Source organism: Apteryx rowi, unplaced genomic scaffold, assembly GCF_003343035.1.
Source record: "Apteryx rowi isolate R43461 unplaced genomic scaffold, aptRow1 scaffold_782, whole genome shotgun sequence".
Taxonomy (NCBI): Eukaryota; Metazoa; Chordata; class Aves; order Apterygiformes; family Apterygidae; genus Apteryx; species Apteryx rowi.
In genome coordinates this window covers 91,816-114,856 of record NW_020451074.1, presented here as the reverse complement: position 1 = coordinate 114,856, position 23,041 = coordinate 91,816, and the positions used below count along the sequence as shown (strand labels likewise).

General features: G+C 43.4%; 1 protein-coding gene and 1 long non-coding RNA gene across 3 annotated transcripts in view; one reads left to right on the top strand and one right to left on the bottom strand.

Annotated features, from left to right (window-relative positions):
- The window catches only part of LOC112976953, a 13,942-nt gene extending 4,852 nt beyond the window's left edge, over nt 1-9,090 (top strand). The window contains exons 2-3 of the long non-coding RNA XR_003257233.1: nt 1,446-1,524; nt 9,021-9,090. This is a non-coding gene — a long non-coding RNA (uncharacterized LOC112976953). The remainder of the gene's footprint in view (nt 1-1,445; nt 1,525-9,020) is intronic.
- Nucleotides 6,625-23,041, bottom strand: LPAR2 (lysophosphatidic acid receptor 2). Of its 2 annotated transcripts, none has more exons than XM_026088737.1 (3): nt 22,858-23,041; nt 17,138-17,880; nt 6,625-12,445 (listed from the first exon to the last, which is right to left on the bottom strand). In XM_026088737.1, the coding sequence occupies exons 1-3, from the start codon at nt 22,896-22,898 to the stop codon at nt 12,144-12,146; spliced, it is 1,086 nt and encodes a 361-aa protein (XP_025944522.1). In that variant the 5' UTR covers nt 22,899-23,041; the 3' UTR covers nt 6,625-12,143. The 2 variants fall into 2 exon arrangements, with proteins under 2 accessions (XP_025944522.1, XP_025944524.1); XM_026088739.1 differs by having other exon boundaries at nt 6,625-12,294.

Here is a 23,041-nt window from a genome sequence, read left to right as displayed (position 1 = left end):
GCCGGCCCGCGGCCGCCTGCGGCCTTTCGCTGCCTGTTCTCCTCGCGGGCTTCGGTTCTGGCTCTGGGGTTGCGCTTCCCGCCTCGGTCCGCTGTTGTGCCCGGGCCTGCAGACCCCGCGGGGACCAGCGTTGCCCCGCCACCCGCGTTCCTCAAAGCTCTCCTCGGTCCTGCTCGCTCTTGTCGCAGCGCTGTTTCTGCCTCTCTGTCAGTCAGCAGCCCCATCCTGTAATGCATTTAGCAGCTGTGGGTTCTTTATGACCCGAGATCTGCGAGGACCTCACAGCAGCAAATTCCGTGTCGCGCAGAATAATGTCACTGCAATCAATAATTGCGTAAAGCTATATTCAAGTAAGCTTTGAGATTCTCCAGTCTTCTTATTTGTCTAGAAAAAATAACAATCTTAACATGCAAATCCTCATTTAAGTGAGATGCAAGGGTTCTCGTCTTTGCCACACCAGTCCTTTTTAGATCTACCCCCTGTCAAGCCAAATATTGAACAAACCCTATACTTCAGCCTGATCCTACACTTTTTACACTCAAGTAGATCAGAATAATTCTGATCAATGTTAATGGAATGTCATCTGTAAGAAACACGAGTGAGGGAAGAATCAGACTATATATTTCTCCTTCATTACTGTTACCTGCACATGTTCAGCTATTCACTTTTTTGAGTGACTTGAGGAAATTGCCTCACCTTGAACTGCTTTATTCCAGCCAGATGCAGCTCAGCAAAGCAGCTGAGCTACGAGTCTCCTGAAACAGCAACACCACAAACACCAAAGGGCTGTATAACTGCCATGCACAGGGTGCTTTATTCCATCTGCAGATGGCATAAAGTGCAAGTGTTCTCAATTTGTACTTTGTCATGTTCAGTCTTTGCTTTATCACCTTGGAAATAATGCTTTAATGTGATTATACATGGCCCTACACTTGCAGAGGTTTCAAAACCAAAGCTAATGCAGAGTGCAGGTGATTAAGCAGCATATCAATAACCAGCTTAAAGAGCAAAGGGATTGTCTGCAGCCATTGTTTGAGAAGTGTCCTTGTCTGTAAAACTGCCTTTCTGCTCTACCAGAGGCCAAGTTTGTTCATTACAAACATTAGAAGACTCTTTGTTCTCATGCATTTGCAGCTGAATAAGGTTCACAGCCATAAAGTAGCACAGAAAAAGTTATTTTTTATGGAGGGTCACCCAGATAGCTTCATATGAAGTTTAGATATCTTCCTAAGCTGCTACTTTAAATTATTGCAATGTATCTAGACCTACGGTTGAGAAAAAAAATATAATTTAAAAAAGGAGAAAAACATTTATATTACGAGTTTCTGTGCCTATGTGGAAGTGCAGTGCTCTCTCTGACTGCATCAGTCATTGTTTGTTTCTCTCTTTCAAAGTTTTACTTTCCAGTAGTATACTATGCTTATAGAATTTATGTCTTTTTACAGCTGCATCTCAAGTAGAAGCATCTTCTATGCTCCTGATTGCTAGTGACCCAACACTTGAATCTTCACCTCTTAGGCAAAGGTAATTTAATATTCCATATTGCAGTTTTAGTATTGTTTACCATAACAATGACAAATTCTGCAAAATATTTTTTGCATTCATATTCTAAAGCAGATGTACATTCTGCTTCAGAACACAAAATTCAGATTTGATCCCTCTCCCAGACTTTGGGGTCCAGGGCTCTGCACCAACCAGACACATCAGCGTCTCTGGCTGCTCAGCAAAATCTTTATAAAGCAAAACACTCCCTCCCAGACAAGATGATGAATGATGAATGTGCTGCAAAGTGATATGGAGCTTACCCTCCGGGGATGTTCCACACAGAATGAGCACAGCGTATGGGCAATTGTTCAGTTGAAGTAACTGTGCTCTGACAACATTAAAACACCTTTTCCATTTTCTGTAGCAAATTCATGGAAGTTCTTGAGCAAAAAGTTTATTAAAAGTGGCAATTATGGTAATATGCAGGGTCCTTCTTATCACCCCGCTGTGAGACTTGAGTTCACCACACCTTGATCGTCTGAGCCTTCAAAGACTGTGACATAGGTTTATTTCTACATCAGTCTCCTATTTAGAGACTTCTTATTCTTGGAGTTGAGCAGAATGAGCATAGCTCTTGTGCAGCAATTGCTTTCTTGCCTTTTTTTTTTTTTTTTTTAAATAAGTGACACCACATAATGATCCTCTTTCACCAGATAACTCCAGAAAAGATACAGTAATTGTGACAAGTATTTTACATCCAGTCTTAATCCTGTTTGGCAGCAACTTCGCTCCTCTCCCTCTTAGGGAAATTGTTCTAATTAGTTTAGCAGAAACAGGATGGATGACTATGTTCTACTCAGCCCTGTGTTGCAATGAAAGATTTCATTTCTGTAAAATTAATGGGAATGAGATGAAGAGGGTGTTTCTTCACAAATTTTCAAAATCTTGTCCATGCTATTAACTTTGACCCTTTAGTTCTTATCAGCTCAGAAAGCAATATGATTTGTAGCTTTTCTGTTAAAATTTCCACATATGAATAATTGAGCCTTAACATCTACATACAAGGAATAACAAAATCTATCTAGGTTCTTGATTTCAGATTTACATGCCTTGCCTTAGTTATTTCAGGTAAGAAATTCTGGCCAAAATTACTAAGCAATAATACAGAAAATAGTTTCATAAATAAAGGATGGCTTATTTGCAAAGGCACCGTACTGGAAGAGGGGAAGATGAAGACAGGAGAGACAGAGTGAGGCAAGGAAGAAAATGACAGTGGCAGAAGAATCAGATAAACACCACAATCCCTCCATAGTGACTTGGCTCCGAACAATCAACCCCTCCCCGCCTCTATTATCCTAGCCGAAATCAGCAAAATTGCCCTGCTCATCAGTAAATTGATAATGCCAGTAGTATTTATCCTGGAGCTTTAGGCAGGATTCTAGTTCATAACCATTTAGTGGAGAAGTTCTGTACCACCCTAGAATCTTCCATCTATTACAATGTTATAGCACAGATTTGGAGCCTTCACCTAGGCACATGCCTGGCCTTATGAGCTGTACGTAGTCCCACTGAACTCGGCAAGGTAGTGACCCCCTACTTTGGGAAGCTGAGCATACAAATAAGTCTTCTCAGACTTTTTAAGCAGCATCTTTCATAAAAGATGTGGGCCTAATCCAATTCCTAGTAACACGCATTAAAATCCCAAAGAAGGTAATTGAAGGCAAAAATCTGGCTCCAYGCGTTTACACTTGTCAGGTTTTCACAGTGAAGGAGCTGATTTTCCCATGTCAAGGGTTGAGTGTTTATGACCCTGTGGCTGAGTACTCTGGGAATGCTGACTGATGAGATATAGAGCAAGCACCACTGAAGAAATGCTGTATTTTTCAGCCTTTTGGTAAAATGATTAATAGACCATCTTTTCTCATTCACAAACTGACTACAGAGGAAAAGGGAGCTGGATTAAAAGATGACAAGAAATTAAATTGTCTCTCAAAAGTTCTTGCTGATGCAGCTAAGGGAATAGGGAGAGCTGTCTTCAGTCCTCTGATAAATCACCCTGCACGTTTCGATAGGAAATGGACTAGGGTATAATTAGCAAGTGAATTCTCTCCTGTCAGCACAAAAAGGTGTGTGTGKGGGGGGGGAGTTCGTTTGGAAACTAAAGCCAGGACTTCAGATGCCAACTGACAAGTTATAAGCCGAGTCTGAAGCTTACAGAGCATAAATTCACATGGAGATTCACCTCCACTATGATCCATGCCTTACTGCTAGGAATTTCCATAGCAAGAGCTACAGCTCAAAAATAAATGTTTGTGTTGTGATGGGATTAGATTAGCCGCTGGACCAGTGATCACTGTGTTTGCAGTCCAAGGCAGCAGCATACAGAAATCATGTAAATGCTGTGTTGGCAAATGAGTGACATGTCTTGTCTCCCACTGAGGTGTAAGATAGGAGAGACCTGCTTAAACGAGGTAGGCAAAGCCAAAGTGAGAGCTGATGGCTGAAAGTTAGGGTTAATGGAAGCGGAGCAGTTTACCAAAGGGTGAACCAGACCTGCATCGCCTTAAGCCAAGACTGTGCATCCCTCTCTAATGGAGGTGCTCTAACTCCAGCAGCAGGTGCAGATTCGTGGAATGACTCATCAGATGGAAATTGATGGCCTGTGCTGTGCAGCAGGTCATAGCAGATGACCACAACAGTCCCTTCTGGCCCATAAAAATCTCTCTCCGGTGCTGTGAAAGACCTATGTGTTTGGTGATGGCTTTATAAACAGCTCTGCTTACTACCTTGCTCAGCTGGAACTGAACAGTATTAGGTTCCTCTCATGGATGGTGTTGAACAAGGTCTGCTCTTTTGTAACAGCACAGCCAATTTCCTGTAGGCCCTGGGCTTCAGCTACAACAAAGTGCTCTGATAGTCTGCAGTAGCCTTCCCCCGACCCGCCACCAGACAAGGTGGCAAGCATATGGCCAATAGCAGTAGTGTCGGCAATTACACTACTGTGTTATAAAATTCAGCTCCCAGCAAGTCTGGTGGACAAAGTCCCCCAGTGGCTGTTTACTCCAGCATTTCAAGTAACAGGGACATGTTTCAGGAAAACACCCACCGTAGGTAATATGAAAGCTGCCGAACTCCACTGGCTTTGTCCATACCAACTTCAAGGACAGCCTCCTGGTGGGAGGTTGTACATCCTCTTCTCAGGGGAGAAGGGGACACCAAGCACCAGGCAAAGAACAGGAAGACACACAGTGAAAGAAAAAACTGACCTGTATTGCCTCCCAGTGGACACATGCTACAACACACTGCAGAACAGCTAGATTCATCCCAGTAGCAGCTGTTAAGATTTTCCTGCCGGTAAGGAGACTGCCAGGCTAATTCCAAGGTGGATCTTACACTCACCATTTAAAAACGTCGTTTGTAAAGATCTCTGCGGGCTCTGGAGAGCTGCATCCCATCATGCGTACTGTTATCCTGTTCCTGACTTCTGCTTGTAGTTAATTCATGAAGCCTCAACTTCAAATTGCTTATATATTTCTTTGCTACTGCTGCAACAGCCTCAGTAATGCCAAACACAGTAACTGCGTGGATGAAGGCGGCTGCAGTCTGTACCTCAGACCCCATGCAGCGCTAAGCCATGCTGCTGATAATGCAAGAGGTTAAAAAGAGTGTGCAGCCTAAGCTGGCTCTTGAGCAGCCTCGTTCACCATTCAAGCCAGCTCTGTGCTTTAAGTCAGACAAAACACACTGTCTCCTGGCAGTGTGACAGAAGGCACAGTTAACCCTCAGCACCCTGAGTATATCCCACCCGCGCTAGATTTACAGCGTCCTCCTAGTTCTCTGGCTTTAGCCTTTGTGTTTCTGAAGCGCCTCCTGGGCTTGGAGTGATCTGTCAGGGTTTTTGGTAGAAACATTTCCAAATGCTGCTATGCACTGTGAACTTAATGGCTTTTTACATCTAGATTAAGAAAATGGTAAATTAAAACTGTTCTAGAACAGAAAGCTGCATTACACTCACTACAGCCCATAGCAGAAAGCATCAAGATACAAGGATGTATCTTTGAACTCTTTGTAATAAAGAGTGCAATTTCCCTGAACAGTTCCAGCCAGAGAGGGGAAGGGATAAAAATAAATAAATAAAGTAAAATGAGAGAGAGGAAAAAAAAAAACCCACTTCAGTGGAAGTCCCTAAGCCATGGAGAAAGCAGGGAGAATAGAAGAGCAGCTGTGCCAAAAGTTCGTCTTTCTGTGCCACCATATAGCACAGTCGGCCAGCTATTGGCATCTCCAGATCCCACTGCTCTACTTTGCTGCGTTATTCATACTGAGACAAAAGCAGGTAGTAAGTGCTCAACATGGGAGTTGGGTAGCACTGAAAAAACATTTCGTGACAGTGGGGCAAAATTCAGTGTGCAAGCCCCTCACACCCTGGTTGGTGGCACTTAAATCCACATGACCACATGATCTGTGAAACCTAGAAGAAAGATATTCTCCTACTGTCTTTGGAGTTTCTTTCCACGTAGTGCTCGGGACTCAAGGGCATGACTGGAACACTTCACAGTACTAGAGACATTTACAGGCACGTTCTAGCATAATATGAGGCAAATCTTTCTGAGGAGCCATAGGCATGTTTATCCCCYCAATTTGTATTCCTTGCTTTCAGCAAGGAGGGAAAAACCTGGAGAGTAAGACTGAGTTCTAAAAGGGCCATGGGACACAACTATACGCTCACTCCTTTCTGGGTACAAGCCAAGCAGAAGTCAGGCAAATGCTCTCTGTTACCAGTACAAGTTCCTCTGAGGAAACTGCAGGCTGAAATTTATCAGCAAATGGGCATTACTAAAGGACAGTTATTTTCCCTGCTGGGGAATGCAGGCAAATCAGAGCTTCTCCTTACCACTTCCTCCTGGTGCCTGCTGTAATCTTGTTCTGCTCACCCTAAAATTATTGGTCCTCTTGCTGTGTCATTCCCCACCTGGGTCGGGTGAGCAATACTGGTAATGGTATTCACAAAGGGAACACTTAGTTTTGGAATCAGTGTCTGGCAACATTTGGAGAAGAACCAGCTTCCTGAAACTGTCACCGAAATCGGGAGGAAAAACTCCTTAACACCAATGTAGCATTAAGAAGCAGGCATTCTCTTTATTACAGCGCCGGGTGCATGGRGGATAGCTCCATCCAATGTGCACACTGTGTGTTGCATTATCTAAAGTTTATATTGCTCTATCATATACATATGCATTAAATTTCCAGGAATGATTAACACCGTGAGAATGATGCAAGAGACACTCATGTTCAAAAGGAATCGGTGTTGAGACCAAAAAGCTACACTAACAAACAGCAACAGGTTCAGAAAGACTCAGACATTCTGCAGGGGTTTTTATAGGATCAACTGGAAGCAATGAATTTCCCTTCAACATCCCAACAGCTGAAGGAAATCAGCTTATGCCAAGAAGGATGAAAATAACTGGCTAAAAACCTGTGATACAACATTCATGTAAGATTACTAACTCTAATGATTGCAGAACAGCTACAGACTCAAAAAAAGAAGCCTAGTTTCCAGAGCTGCTGAACACACAGAACACTGAACATGAGTCCAGTCAATGACCAGAGCTGAATGTGGTAATTAACCCTGAGACTAATTTTCAATTTAGCAAAGATCTCGAGCTAGCACAAAAATGCTCTAACTTGGAGACCTACCTCTGACTGTCACAGTGTAATTAAGACTCTCTCCTGTGACACTCACAGCATAAGGACAAAACCTGGTCAAGACCAAACAAAGAAGCAGCATCTTCTAGAAACTTAGTTTGAAGCTGGACTAAGAGCTATAACAGTTTTCACATGAAATGACACTTGGATTTTTCTCACTTTTGCTCACAGTAGGGAAGTCACATTCACATATTTTGCAGAAGAGTAGACCGTGAAGTGACTGACTCATGAAACCAAACTACTCTCTGCTATTAGCCTTATGTTTTTTGTAGAAAAGCTTTTCCCCAGAAGTACCATGGGAAGTAAGTATTGTATCCTCAGTGTGACCTTTCTTTCCTAAGTTATCTCAGCTACATGTGCCATCCACTGCAGGGCAGGGGGGAACCGCCAGGCTTCACTTCACCACTGCATTAACACGTGCCCCAAGTCAGGAAGAATTACTCATACCATAAGCTTCTAGGCTCTTGCTGGCTTTAAACTGGGGGAAGCCCAATTCAAATGAATGGGCAGGCTACTAAACTATCTATCATATCATGCAGACCAGATCATTGCACATCAAAAATAAACTCTTAGCCCTGATATTCCAATATTGCTCAAGACCCACAAGAGCACAACTGCCTCCAAAGAACTCATCTTTTGCATTGGCTACACTTACAGTAAGTGTATCAGCCACTTTAGTTTCCATTTTCCATGTTTCAGAAGGTCAGAATGATGAAGAACCAAAATTTAAAAACGAAACAAAAAACCCTGCCATCACCAACTTCCCCCTACTAATTTCATTGTTTGCCCTTATTCTGTCTTCTTCCTTCCTGCAGTGTTTTTTTTTTCTTTCAATAAACCTTTCAAAGTCCATCAGTCCCTACAGTATTAATCTCCAAAGTGTTACCCTCCCCACAAACACACCAAAACCCGTATTACTTTTGGCAGCAGCTTGCTTAAGGAATTTCAACCAGTCAGCAAGGCATGACCTCTCATTCCTGGAACCATACGGCCCTATCTTTGATCAAGTTGTGTGTTCTCACTCGTCCCGTATTTGATCCCTTAAAAATAGTTCCTAGGTGTCTCTCCCTTCCTCCCACCCAACACACAGTAAATCTAGAATGATTGCATGCCTCTCTGCCATTAAAATAATCATAATAATGATGCTAATTTCAGTCTGCAGGGAAATTTGCACATTAAAAGAAGGTTGAAGAAACCAGCGATGAACTTTCAAAGGCAGTTTCATACTGTGATTAAAAAAAGTTTTTTTTCTTCTCAAACTGAACAGAAGGAGGGAAATGGCCACATTGTGTCTTCCACACTAAGCTAAGATGCATCAGAGGCTGTACATCATGAATTAAAAACAAAAAAAGATCAGAAACTCCATAAATTTGACAGCATCCAACTCTTTATGCAATGATAAAGTTATATTTAAGGTCTTCTAAGCTGTTTTGGAAAGCTAACATGTAATTGGATAACAACACACCCTTTTCTGCGAAGTGTCTTGCTTAGTACACAAAAGTGAGTAGAAGACATACTGCAATGTGATTTCTCCTTCCATGTAGTTAGATAAGGACTTGTGTTTCCAGAGAAAACTAAAAAGTAAAGGTGTCGTGTGGAATACTGAACAACTTAGTCATCTCATTTTGTGATGCATGTTCTATATACACACCATTTATGTCTCTCCCTCTCCCTTCCCCCCCATCTTCATTATTGGGAGGTTTGTTAAAATCCTCCTCCTATCTCTTCTGCCTCATCAATTCACCATTTCTTTTAAAATCTCACTGAAAACAGCACTTCTCAGGCTACTTTCTATGCCTCCTAATTTCCTGCTCTCTCATCTATTACAGCCAGCTGGAAGCAGCTAGAATTCTAAGGGTTGCAGTCACTCAGGAAGAGAAATCACGTTTAAGAATTCCAGGCAACCTCTCTGCATTCCTCATGGGTGGCAGCTATCACTTGGAGGCAAGCTCCATTAAAGGTTTGGGATTTTTCTTTTCCTTACACTCATCAGTTGCTATTTTCATTTGCAAAAACATGCATTTTGAAGTTGGCTAGACCACAAGCTGCATTTGCACATTCAGTTACCATTATTAAGCAGACTCCATTTTTATATAGGAAGCATTGACATCCTGACTTCCCAGAGGATATTCCCAGGAAAGTGTCTGCTTGGTACAAACTGGTCAAATCATTGATAAGTTTTCCAGCAAAGTTGTGTTACAAGAGTTATTTAGTATTCACACTAGTTTGATAACCAGCATAAATTTAAATAAACCATTTAAAATACCCCAAAACCCCTCAAAGATCACCTGTACATGGTGTTCATAAAACATCAGAAGCCAATTGTTAGTGACTTAAAGTCTGCCTATGTTGAGGGTACCTACATAAAAGTACTTGGAGAGTAGGATCATATTGCTGTAACACAGCTCAACAGCTGCAACCCAGCAGAACAGCGAGGTCAGGCTAGTTACCAGAGCCCTCTGGGAAGAATGTGTACAGCTTATTAAAGGCCCAATTGGGCATAAAAGCCAATTGGAGTTCTTTTGCGAGCCATGTGTCATCTCGCCCACTAAAAATATTCATTCACAAGCAAACACAGCATAGTCAGATCTCCCCACCACCACCCTAAATCATGCTGGTACTGATCCCACACCTAGAGAGTAGGAACGCTCACATTCTCCTCCTTCCCTTTGTTAATAAATGAGAAAAAACTTGACATGTATTTACTTGTAAAATAAGCTTTGCGTAAAGTAGGACTTACACACTTTGTGCTTTGGGGATGTTCATGAAAGCAGTAAGAAAAGGTCTAGGTCTGTTCTGTGCCAGCTTCACCGYTCCACGCAGTAATGATTTTCCCGGTGTCCACAATAGTCTTCCCCCTGCTACAACAGACTGACCACATACTTCAGCTGCAGTGTGTACACATGGCCTGATACCTGAGTATTCGTTTTCACTGGAAAATATTTATATTTAGGAATCTTTGGCAATAAAAGAAAACATTATCCATTCTCTTAGCTCCACTACCTGGTAGGTTTTAATGGTGAGAAATTTTCCAAAACCAGCTGGGTCTAGTGTTTGAAAACAGCTGACCAAGGCTGTAGTCGTACACCCTACTCTGGCTGCAAATAGCTGACCGAAAGAGTTACTGCCTCCAATTTCTCTTCACCACTTCTTCCCAGAGGCTAACACCCCCCAGATACACGTGCACATTCCCGCAGGCCTGTGATGTGGCATCACAGGCAACCTACATAAAGGGCAGATCAGCAGCATGGCAGGCCCCTCCACAGCAAGTCACGATGGGCGCAAGCATCGAGGCCAGTATCTCTCCCTTCCAGCATCACAACACAAGACTGGGAAATAGTACTTCCCCAGAGCCAGGCCTTCACAATGGGGAGATTTAGTGGGGGAAGAGTGAAAGAAAGTTTCTGGGACAACAAAACACGGACCGTATTCCAGGACTGTTTTAGTCAATCCAGGGTACCGTCATCTTAACATAGTCTCTTCCTGACCATGTTCTGCAAGAAAGTCTGTAGACATATATGAATAGAAGTCCACGTTGACTCAACAATCCCCCAGGTAAGTTGTGTGTTCTTTCTGCAAAGTCAGCTGAGCTGATCTGTCAGGGAGCTGATCATCTGACAGAACCAGGCCTTTTTTTTTTTTTTTAATTAAAAAAAAACAAAAACAAAAACACAACACTGAAAATGTTGTACCAAAGCCTTTAAATTTAGAATTTTAAAGAACTGCTTCCTATTGGCCTCTCTGCTCCCACTGGAGCCCATGGTAAAAGACTAGCTTTGGATTTGACTGTTGCAGGCACTTTCACATTGTTAACAAAGCATTAGGGTAAAAGGAACTTGGAGAAGTATTTACAATTTCTTGGTCAAGTCATGAATATTCTCTTGCCAGCAAAATGTCTCTTCTCCAGTCATGGTCTCAAAAGTGAGAGTGACAGTTTACACTGCATGTCAGGTGCAGTAAATGGATTTACTCAGCAGAGAACTAGGTCCTACATGCACTAACGTTAAATAATACTGCTAATTTCTTATGATGCTTTGCTGAGAGAAAGATTACATTTGAACAGACTGTTAACACATTATTTGAACAGTCGAGTGTTAAGGTACAAACTGCACATTAAAACCTAAGGCAAAATACTGATTGCCTTGGAATCTAATGTAAACCTGTCCCCAAAGGGCTTTCAGTGAGTAGAAAGATGGTTTCATGGGAATATGACTCACTCCACATTTATAAAAAGGCAATCAATTTGTGAATACCACCTAGAATCACTTAGCAGAACAAACAGTTGCAGTTAGTTGAGGCACCACTCCACATTTTAGGAAAGTGCTCCTCATATATCCTACAGAAGCCCCAAAATACTTTGAAATTCAGTAACACACACTTGGGAAAGCAATAATCTGCTTCTCAGGAAGTAATTCACAAACAGATTCCTCTCTGAAGAGGCCTTCAGAAGAATGTGACTTCTGAAAGTGGTAGAGCACAACCTGAACAAGACTCCCTCGAGAAACAGAAAGCAGCTCTGGTTAGGAAGCAATGAGTAGAGCTTAAGAGCTTTGGGCTTTGACTCTGGAATATGCTACCATTGGAATGACTATTTCTGAAAGCAGTAATACTGAAGTACCAAGAAAATACCTTGCTCATGGAGAGAAGGCCACACGAGATTCTTGTTGCATGTAGCATACTTCTAGATGCTGCTAAATTAAATCAATTTTGCATTAAAAACAGCAGTCTTTAATAAGAATACTACTCAAAGTATGTTTGTCCTAAATAATGCACCATTCAGTTTCTTAAAAGCTTCTTGTCCCCATATGGATGACAAGTATTTTATACAAATATTTATGCTTGAGAACATAAAAGAAGTCAGTAGTGCTTTGGAAGCAGGTCACTCAGTCTCTGCACTTTTGGTCAGAAAAGGGTTGCTGTGGACCAGTGGAGACAAGCACGGCACTGAGGAACTAAATAGAGGAGTCCACAGTAAAGTGCCCATTCTGAGAAAGTGTTCTGCGGTCTGCAGTGTTTAACTTCACTACTGTAGGGGTGTATCTGGAATTCCTATAACAGATGAAGCAGAGGATCCTCCGGAAGGTGCTGCGCATCTCATTGTCCCTGTAAGAGTAGACAATAGCATTTATCAACGAATTGATCTCTGCCAGCAAAAGGACGTATTTCTCCACAGCTAGAACATTGCAGCTCTTGCAGCCCAAGCCATCCAGTAGGAGTACAACTTGTCCCGGAGTCCAGCAGATAACAAAGGCACCTGGGAAGAGAAGAACCCTTGTTAGAGAACAAGCAGGTTCTTGGCCCTGCCTGGCCACTCACCTTGGAGATGCTCAAGGGAATCGCTGCTGTTTGGAAACACCAATGGAAATGGAAACACCATTTGGAAAAGGAAAAAAATTGGTTTCCCCAAGCATGAAGCAAAAATTTAGAGGAGGAAGACAGGATTCAACCAGAAAATATTGAAAATGGAGGCACTGATTCTTTTGTCTAAACTACTTTCAGTCAGAAAAAATAAGTTTCAAGTAGCTTCACTTACCTCCCCGCATCCCCATTATTCCATTTACAAAGTAGAAGATAAAGCATCCATATTTCCTACTCCCTCCAAAAAGGAGAATGGGTCATAAAGTTAAGAGTCAAAGTAGTACATTTTGAATGGAATCGTCTCTCCAGTTCATACAGTTATGGGGCTCTCAGTTAATAGTACAAGTTCAGAAGAGTCCTAGCCAACATTTAGGGCAGCTCAGYGAAGTCTGTTTCGTACCACTGCATGCTGGGCAGAAAGTAACCAAACAATGGGCTGGCCAACATGAAGATTGAGCTGGAAAGGCTCCATGACTGAGTCAGTCAGGCCAATACTATGTTCTTGCCACCACCTGCAAAGCTCTTTAGCAAAAGGATAATTGCTGTTTTGCATGATGGAGTGGGAGGTGCCTGCAGTTCCTAAAACCCTGCTTTTTACGGTCATGATTTTAACTTTAAGGCTGACGTAAATTGAGCACTCACCCATCAGTGCTCCTGGAACTCATGCATAAGGTTATATCTTAAAGCACAGGAGCTGAACCCTGCTGTGTCTGCTGGGAAAGGGTGTAAAAGAATGGACTCACTAGGAACTTTGTAACTACACCCTTTACTGAAAAACAGCTGACAGGAAAGAAAAACAGCCAGAAGAGTTGCACCAGAATGAGGCGCTGAATTTAAGGCGCTCATTAAATGAAATGCTGCACTGGTGGAAAGTCAGAGAAACACAGAGAAAGGATCTCCTAAATTTCTGGATATGTTCCCTGCTGATTACAGGCAACTGTATCATGTAACCCTTTTTATTTAAGCCAATCACGCCCCCAGAGGGCCAGCACAGCAGCCATCACATCTGGGCCAGGCAGCTTTTCTCTGCACTCGCAGACATGACTTTGCCTTCTCCCATTTTAAATTTAGCAAAAATATAGACTTCTGGCTGTCATGAAAGGAGATGCTGATACTTGTAATTTGAGCGGGCCTGCAGAAAAGGGACCTCCTTGCTTAAGAACACTTAGAGCCAGGTTTTCAGCATCCACAATGAAAGCCAGATTCTGTACAGACTGGCTCCCAGCAGCATTAAGTAAAGCTAGGAGTACATCAAAGATGGGAGCACTGGACAGGTACCTAAAGTTTTAGGCTTGTGCCTGCAAGTCTAGCTGTTTTCTTTGCTCCTTAATGGGAGCCACAGTATTCAGAAAGAAATCCAAATTCTTAATAATCTCTGCCCAGTGTGGTCACTAGTGACTCAGCTGTGCTATTTGCTCATCATTAGATCCTGTCCTGCACAACTAATCTGTGGGAAAATTTGCTGTTGGTTTCTAGATGTACCTTGGACTTTTTATTATTGATTTTCAGGTAGGCTTCCATACCTATTCTTAATGCTCATGACCTACAGGATTATAAACCGCAGGTACCTTGCCTTCCAATGAGGTGACACATACACACAGCTTCTGCTGCTCCCTCAGCTTCCTCACACACTCACCAGCAGCTACGCCCTCTGATGCATAAGGTGCAAAGTATTCCTCTGTGCAGAGTCCAACTTTGCAGAAGGCCAAGGATCTAGGGTGGAGGAAGAATTACAGCAGGGCTTTCATAAGGAGGAAGGAAACTCTCTGCAGTCACAGTTGTCTGTACTCCCAGTCTGAACTGAAAGGTATTTTCCCAAATTGAGCAATTAAACCCTCTCGCTTGCTCCCTCTGCCTGCATTTCCTCCTGCAAAATGACTTGTACGCAACTCACTACCACTTCTGACACTGCCACACGGAGGAGAAAAAAAAAAAAAAAAAAAAAAGCTTGGATTACATTACAAGAATCACAAGGGCTTGACCACCACCCCTCATTGTCCCTCACCACTTTCCACATCAGGTACCTGCCTGCTCTGTCCATCCACAGCCACCAGTCCCAATTCCTTGTAAAACCACAGCAGCTGTTCTGAACCTCCTCTGACCCAGCCTTTTTCCTAGCTCAAGGCAGAAGACAAAGGCAGGCCAAGTCAGGAGTATAGGCATCGAGAAGAAAGGGACCTCCCAGAACAAGGAGATGCAAGGAGATTTTTCTTCCAGGCCAGTATTCCCATCCTGCTGACCCTCTCCTCCTGGTTGATCTTGTGAGGTCCCATAAAATTAAGCAATCCTGCTGACCCCACTGGGTGACCCTCTAATACTGTTCAGGAAGGAAGGGGAAACAAAACAAGCTTTCCTCCACTCTTGACTATGCAAAATACATGAAGTAGCAATTCTTTAGCTCTGCTGAACCTCTCGGCTGCATCTGATCAGCTCCACGGCAGCTATGAACTCCCTGCTGACAAGAGAGATGGAGCGATTGTAAGGAAGGGAAGAGGACATCACACAGACAGGAACAGGCAAATATCCCAGTTTCGCTGTTCACAAGTTGCGACAGAACACGCGAGCTCATGTCCCCCCAACAGGGACGCACAGAGGAGCCAGACAGCTCTTTCCCCACTGCCCCCGCCCGTCCCCTCCCCCGCCGAGCCCAGCTCTGCCAGCGGGAGTTTGCAAGGGAGTAGTAGTCTTTGTTTGCAGCTACGAGGTTTTCCTGACAGAGCAAATTCTGCACTTATCAGAAAAGATTTGCAAGCAAAGGGTTGTGACCATAAGCCCAGAGTTGAGCTGGGCTGCAGAAGATCTGAACACACTGATTTATTTCACTAAAAACAAACAAAAAAAACTTTCTATATATTAAAGCATGAGACAAAAGCAGTTAAGAAAAATCATGAATGATATGCTGCTGAAAGCACGATGCAGGGGTGCAGCAGGCTCTGTTGTTATGAGATTGCTAGTATTTCACAGACATACGGCGTCTTTCAGAGACACCCACAAGCTCTTTACACTGGCATGCTGCTGCTTGTGGGTTAAAGAGCAGAAGCCTCCACACAAAGAACCTATAAAATAAGGACAAAACTGGGGCCAGATTCCTCAGATACACGGAGCAGAACCGTTTGTTTCAGAGAAGCTTTACCAATTTATATCAGCAGGTTAGCCAGCTTACTAAGATGCACAGCACTGGGCAAAACAACATATATCTGAACAAAGCTAAATATCCTAGAGAGGTAGAGCCTCAAAGCCAACCACTTCCAGTTACTGATCTACTCCTATTGCACTATGAGCTGCTAATGTAGACAGAGTAACTCACAGGCAGTTAGCACTCTGCTGGAGATCCAGTGATCATGGAGAGTAGCTTTGACTAAGAGTTTAGAGTTTTCAGTGACATATTTACCAGAGCAGATTTGAGACCCAGTACTAAGCTGTTTAAAAAAAAAAAAACCAAAGAAACACCCACACCTGACAGAAGTTTAGTGCTCTGTTCCAGTAAACAGTCTATAGAATTTGGACACAACTTCCATATTCTTTTCCTGTCACCTTGTAATGTCTGTCCTCTGCTCATCATGCTTTCCATCCTTTAAAGAACATTTAAAGTGCTGCTTCTTTATAAGGCCTGATTATAGCTCCTAATTCCATGCAAACCTTTAGTGTGCCTCCTCCATGTGAGAGCAGAATGCATAAAAGAGCCTCTTGTTTGTCCAAAGCATCTGCACTTCAGTAGCCAGAGACATTAAGAAGTCAAATTAATAACAGTCCCTCTTGTCTCTGCTAATCAGAGGAGCAGCTCCTGAGCACAGCCATGTCAGAGGAGAAGAGATGAAGAGATTCAGAAGTTTGCACTCCCCTATAACTGTACAGTTGCTCCAGCTCCAGCTCATACAAATTCAAGAAAGTTAAGTCAATGTTTTTAGCTCAGCTTCATTTAAGAAATAAACCTGACAAGTGGTGAAGAGAAGAACACACAATGATAATTTCCCCAACAACAAGAAAGTAATAGGATGGGCTAACAGCGCATTAACAGTTTCCAATACAAACAAAGCAGTAGAAACAGATAGATAACCAACTGGTTATCCCAGCAAGCAACTAACAACCCCGGAGCTGCGGTGTATGTCCTATAGTACCCACTTACAATGCTGGTCCAGAACATTTCTTGCTCTTCCTGAGAAAAAGGATCCTCCATAGCACTACTGCAAAGAGTCAGAAGCGAGCAGACTGACTAGCTGAGAGCTTGCCTGGACTGGAAGTGTCCCCTGCAGCAGCTGGTCACCTTCATAACTCCTGCGTCACTGTGGATGATGCCATGGGCAGGATGGAGGCATTGGGAAAGAATCCAGGGAAATGCTGGCACCCAGTATTCCACAAGACACTTCCATTAGGAGCTGCTGCTCCCACCCATGCGCTAGAGCAGTCCTGAAACTGTTGAGTTACCCAACAGCCAAACCAAACCATCACCCCAGCAGCTTCAGACACCAGCAAAGCAGAAAGTCGCTTCCCAGTCATCCTGGTTGTCCAGAGCACCTTCACCTCTCCAGCCCTCCACAACCCAGGATGGAAGCACAAAGCATAATTTAGATAAAGCAGGTGGACTTACTGAGTATAATAGTGACCGTCTTGACAAGGCTGATCATTGTCTCCTTGTAGCGGGGGTGGAAGCTGGTGTGCTTGGACATCCGTGTCATCTTCCTTTTGACATAGATGAAGATGTGTGTGTACACGACCACCATGATCAGAAAGATGACCAGATTGGAGATGGCCCAGAAGGTCAGGTAGCTCCTGCTGTAGAGTGGTGCCATGCTGGAACACTTTTCCAGGGCACAGAGGCAGTGCCAGCCATAGGATGGGATGAGCCCCAGGAGCAGGGCTGTGACCCAAATACAGAAGATCAGGATCATCACGCGCTGGTTGGACATTTTGCTGTGTAACTGCATAGTGAAAACAGTCTGATGCCTTTCTACAGCAATTGCCAGCAGGTTCACCACAGAGGCGGTCAGGCTGGTGTCCAGCAGGCTCTGGCGGATGAACCAGGTCTTCAGGGAGAGCTCTGCTGTCCTGGGCCCCGTGTGGAACATGAGAAACATGTATGCAATGCCAGCAAAGAGGTCAGCAGCTGCCAAGTTCCCCAGCAGGTAGTAGATGGGATAGTGGAACCGCCGGTTGATGACAATAGCAGTGATGACCAGCAGGTTGGTCAGGAGCACAATGACACTCACTGTCAAGCCCAGGGCAACCACCAGGACATCCTTTGTCCTCCAGTATGTAGTCAGCTCTTTGCGGCTGTTGTTGTAGAAGAAACCCACAGTCTCATTGTAAAAACAGTGCTTCATCGCTGCCGTCCTAAAGAGGGAAGAGAGTCTCATTTGCTTGTTGTGTCCATAGACACACACACTCAGCTATTACAACCCAGGGAGATGCAGAGCAACAGAAGTGCCTTTGACACAGATGGAGGTGGGGGTGGAGCTTGAAGCATACAGAAACATCAACAGGAACCACAAGAAACCACTTCTGTGCTTGCAACAGAACTATATATCTCATGGGCAGACTCCTCATCCGTCCTAAAAGTTATATTGAGGATGCAGTGAAACCTTGAACGCTCATGAGGGATAGGAGGTTTGCCCCAATCTTATAAAAGATTCTCCCTGCCCCAGTCCAAGTAGTTTTGTGTGGGTGATAGACATAACTATTTCATTTGTCCCAGCTGTCCTACTTCAGGAATGTAAAAACAAAGCAGTAGCAGAGAAGTTTATCAGACAGTCAGTCACTAAGCACTACTCTGATGAAGACTATGAGTCTTTGCAGCTGTTGCAGTCCCCAGGACTGCTGCTCCTGGTTCAGTGAGCACATCTTATGTTGCTTGGGGTAATTTTATCTTAAAGTCTAATGTAACTCACAGCTGCTTCTTAACACTGCTCTACTTGCAGTACTTGCTGATCCTTCCAAAATAGACAAGTACTTCTCAAACTTGGGACCAAGAGGCAGAGACTATCTAGAGCTGGGCTGGAAAACACTCCTTAGCCTAGAATAGTAAACGGTAGGAAGAAGTCAGCACATACTGCCATGGGGCTGGATCTCTGGAAAAGCTGGATAGTCTCTAACATCTGCAGCAATCCTAGGCTACGCAACAGTGCATGGGTCAGCACCCCATGCTTCAGAGCATCAACCGGTAAATCACTTGGGCAGAAAGCAACTCCTTCCTTCCCTTCCAGGTCTGGAAGGCATTGCAAGGCTGCAATTCAAAACTCATTGAACTCACTGGAAAAGCTTGATAGGAAAAGATGTATAAGTATCAAGAAGGGCTTTTCACATTTCTTTGAAGCACTAGGCACTGCTGGAAACAAGACCATATGAGCTATTCGTCTCTATCGGAATGGTAAGGCTTAATTTTCAAAGCCCATATACCTCTCTGATAATCTAACTTTCTGTCCTGTGGAGGACCAAACAGGAAGCGATAGTAAATTAGAGGATGCTTTAGCTTACAGATTCACAGTGTKAACTTAAACATGGTCATTGACACTTGTGTTATTTGTCCAGAAATACATTTTGTGAAGTTACCCTACCACACCAAGTGAAACAAAGTGATCAGGATTCTGTAGAAGGAGGAAATCAATTCATCATGGTATGCCTCTTCTTATTTGGGGCTGAATTTCCCTTTCTTCTGTGGATAAAGAACCTTCATATATGCAATTATTACTCCAGAGCTACCCCCTTTTCTGCCCTTTTGTTTTCCAACCCTCCCCCCCAAAAAACAAACAAACAAAAACAAAAAAAAACCTCCCCCAAAGAACTCAAACAATTTTTGGTCAAGCCTAAATCACTTCATTTCTATCTCTTTTCAACCTCCTAACCTTTTTTAAATGTAAATATACGAATGACTTGCAACCCCGCACAATTACAATGTCTCTTTCCACAGCCCAGGGAATGGAACTGGAAGGGAACAGTGGGCCCAATCACAGTTTCAGGACAGTCGGCAAGTACACAGCATTTGCTTTCTTAGAGCTGGTGATTGGGTTCTGCAGTCAAAGAACTCCCTGGCACCTGGCTGCAGGAGTTTCCCCTGCCACATGGGTTATAATAATTGAGTTCATTGAGCAGACTAATCTTGTTGTATAACAATAAAAATAAAAAAAAAAAATGCAGCACCATGAACAAACCAGAGGGATGAGAACAACCCTGATCATTACGCCCTGCAACATACCGGAAACTCATGTTCCTTTCCTAACCAAGAGCTTGGAAACCTCAAGTCAGGGCTGGCTGCAATCCCTCTGAGAAAGGGCAAACTCAGTTTGGAGCCTCCCTCCTCGCAGCACTATGAGGTGCTGTAATATGACACATTTTTTCCTTACCCTAGTGTGTTCTGCACATTAAGTCATTGGTTCTCCATGTCCTTTCATGAGCTCAACTGTCATTCTCATTTTAGAGAAAGCATAATTGAGGCCATGCAGCAAGAGTACCATCCTCTTCAGACAGGAAGAAATCACAGGGTTCCTGACTTGCAATTCACTTTAATCACAGTTGAACCCAAAACTCAGAATATTGCTCAGAAATCTTAATTAGTTGTGCCTTCCTCCATTCGCTACACAGCAGCTGCTCAGTTTTCCTGGACACTTGAGCAGCAACTCTTGGTGCAATAGCAACATGGTTGTTAGTAACAGGCAGGTGAGGTCATCACAGGCAGGCCAGCTTATTATCACCTGCACCGCACCCACCTCTGCCTGCACACATGCCTGCTTGTGCAAACAAGATGGTTGGGCCTGCAAAGCATATCATAACCTGCAGCTGAACTTCTGATCTCAGCTGTTTAATAGATTCTTTATCAGCCTGCTTTAGTATATGGCTATCTTTACCATGAGACGAGAAAGCTATACAGCCATGAACTAATTTACTTTAAAAACCTATCCCTACTGCAGATTAGGGAAATACTATTATTCTTACAAATACTGGTGGGAAAAAGAAAAAGGAGATAGAGGAATCAACCTGCCTCATGGGCAATCATGAACTAGTACTGTAACAACACATTCACCCTTCCACTCCTTTGAGCCCTCAGTAGGTAATAGGATGTCTATAGATCCCAAGCTATAGAACTGTTTAGGAGAACGACATGGTCCAAGTGCAGCTCAGGGGATGAAAGCAACCAAATAGGTTCTGCAGACATACAGTGTGGTGAGCTGGCAGATGACTGGAGTTTTTGGCTTGAACAATGGAAAGTGATGGAAGAATAAGGAAGGAAGAGAAGTTTAGGAATAGAAAGAACAACCACTAAGAATCGCAGGCAGATAGATGGTCACCAGTGCAGAGCATCTCAGGGAGGCAGTGGTCATATCTCCATTCATGTGGAGACACAACATCCAAGGCTATACTATTCTTATTGGCAAACAGCTTCCTCTAACCACTTTTGAAAGTTTAAATTCCAAATCAAGAAGGAAATTGCTGACGAAGTTAGATGAATCACTTCAACTTTTTAAGATTACACACGTGGATGCCTAGGGAGGAAAGCAGGGCAGCAGGGGAGAGAAGGCTGGAGGAAGAGAGAATAAGGTGTCATCTGGGTACAGAGCACCCCATGCATTATCCAGCTGTATAAACAGGAAGCAGGTGTCAAATGCCATTTAGCCCCGTTCACATTTTTGCTGTGGAGTGGCATAAGTGTCTTCCTTCCCCTCACCCCCATCCCCCCAGTTTATAGAAAGAGTTATCTGATACAGTGAAGATCATCAGGGAACAGGCACTTGTCTGTGCACAATGTAGCACGAAGACAGCTTATACCATGCATTGTTCCCCCCCCCTTTTTTTTTTTTAAATTAAAACAAGTATTGAAATATCAAGATGAAATAACATGTTGATGGATCTGGGTTTCTAGTCTCAGCCATTTTTAAGCCAGCACCATGACAAATTAAATCTGGATAAGAACTACCTTTAATATCTAACATTATGGAGAGCAATCTTTTTTTTGTGTGTGTGAAAATTAAGGATTCAGCAGTTATGACAGGCCCCATAAACTTCCTACGTAGACTGCATGCTTACTTGCAAATTGTGAACGTTTTGTTCAAAACACTATACAAGTATTGGTTCAATGGTACTTTTAGCGGGGGTGGGGATTAGTGAGCTGTATAAACCCACTAAGGAGCAGTGTTCTGCATGTATAATACTCAAATCTAGAGAAACAGTCCCCCAGCATTAATCCTAATGACAATGTCTTCAATGCTACTTTAGACAACACCCAGTTTGAGTGCAGGAAAAAGTTTGAGAGTTAGCAAATCCCTCCAAAATGTACGGAGGATACAAACTAGATCTCTGCAAGACTAAGCTGGGTGGGGTCCAGGAGGTAGACAGGTAAAAGCCTGCAACTGGTCCTGGGAGCTTGCGTGCCATTTCAGTGCTACTCTGCAATTAGAAAACTGACCTTGGAGCTCTGCATCAAGGGCAGACAATGCCACAAATCAAAATTTAACAGACAGGCTGGGGAAAAGAAAAACCCTAGCCACAGCAGCAAGCAGATAGAAAGTCAGGCTGGTGCCATGATGCACAAAGGAGCTGGATGAATCTATTGTTCAGTGTCTGAGCACCCCCCTTCAAGGGCTTACACTCTTCAAGATCTCAAGATTTTTCCTTACCAGTGTTGTTTACCTGGTAAAATAAGATACTAGTTACATGCAGCAACAATTCAGTGGCCCCTTTTCTGAGGAACACACAAACCCACAGTCTTTAACCACACTGCCTCAAACTCTGCTCGTCTCTTCTTTAAAACCAAACACTGCCTGCAAAGCAGTACTGGATAGGAATCGCTGCTCTGCATGAGCACACAAAATGAGTGCAGAATGCATCTCTTCTCCTTGCCTGAGCTGTTATCCCTATACACAAGTTATCTTCCTTCCTACTCAGTTAATTACTGCACTAGGTTCACAGTAAGTTCAGACTCTTTTTACACGGAAAGTAAAGATGCAAGTGTCCTTGTTTTTTCTATTTCTTTGCTTGCAAAAGTGTAAAATGCTACTCAGCTGTCTGAGGTCTGGGAAGATGTTCAATACTTGTGAGCAGACCGATAGCCAATGTAGTGTGGAAATGAACAGGGATGAATGGCTGAATTTATTCTCCCACTAATAACCACAATCAGTGCTGATCAAAACAGAACAATGGATCTCTAGAGGCTAACTCAGCTCATAGGGACTCTAATCCAGCTTGTTTTACCACTGCCCACTGCACACGAATTTACATGGCCAGACATTCAAGTTCCTGCTCCCCCCCGCCTTTTTTTTCCTTCTTTTTGTTTAAGCCATAAACAGTAAAAGGTTTTACTCTAAAGAATAGCATTCTTACCTGAAAGCACAACCACTGCATCCAAACCTGACATTTAGCATTGGTCTCCCCACCACAGGAAACCAGGGCAGCTATTCAGCAAGGAGATCCTCATTTCTGGAGGACAAAGGTGCTTTCCAAGCAAGAGAGCCAAGGGCTTTACAGGAAAGTTTAAAAGAAGCGTTACAGCCCCAGAGTGTGTCAC

What these genes read in the sequence shown, in the direction of transcription:
- LPAR2 (XM_026088737.1), bottom strand. Translation starts at nt 22,898, where the DNA reads ATGCTAAATGTCAGGTTTGGATGCAGTGGTTGTGCTTTCAG. An exon ending in TGCAGTGGTTGTGCTTTCAG is followed by an intron (nt 17,881 to 22,857) that starts GTAAGAATGCTA and finishes TTCCCTCTTTAG; the next exon opens with GACGGCAGCGATGAAGCACT. An exon ending in GACGGTCACTATTATACTCA is followed by an intron (nt 12,446 to 17,137) that starts GTAAGTCCACCT and finishes TTCTCTTCCCAG; the next exon opens with GTGCCTTTGTTATCTGCTGG.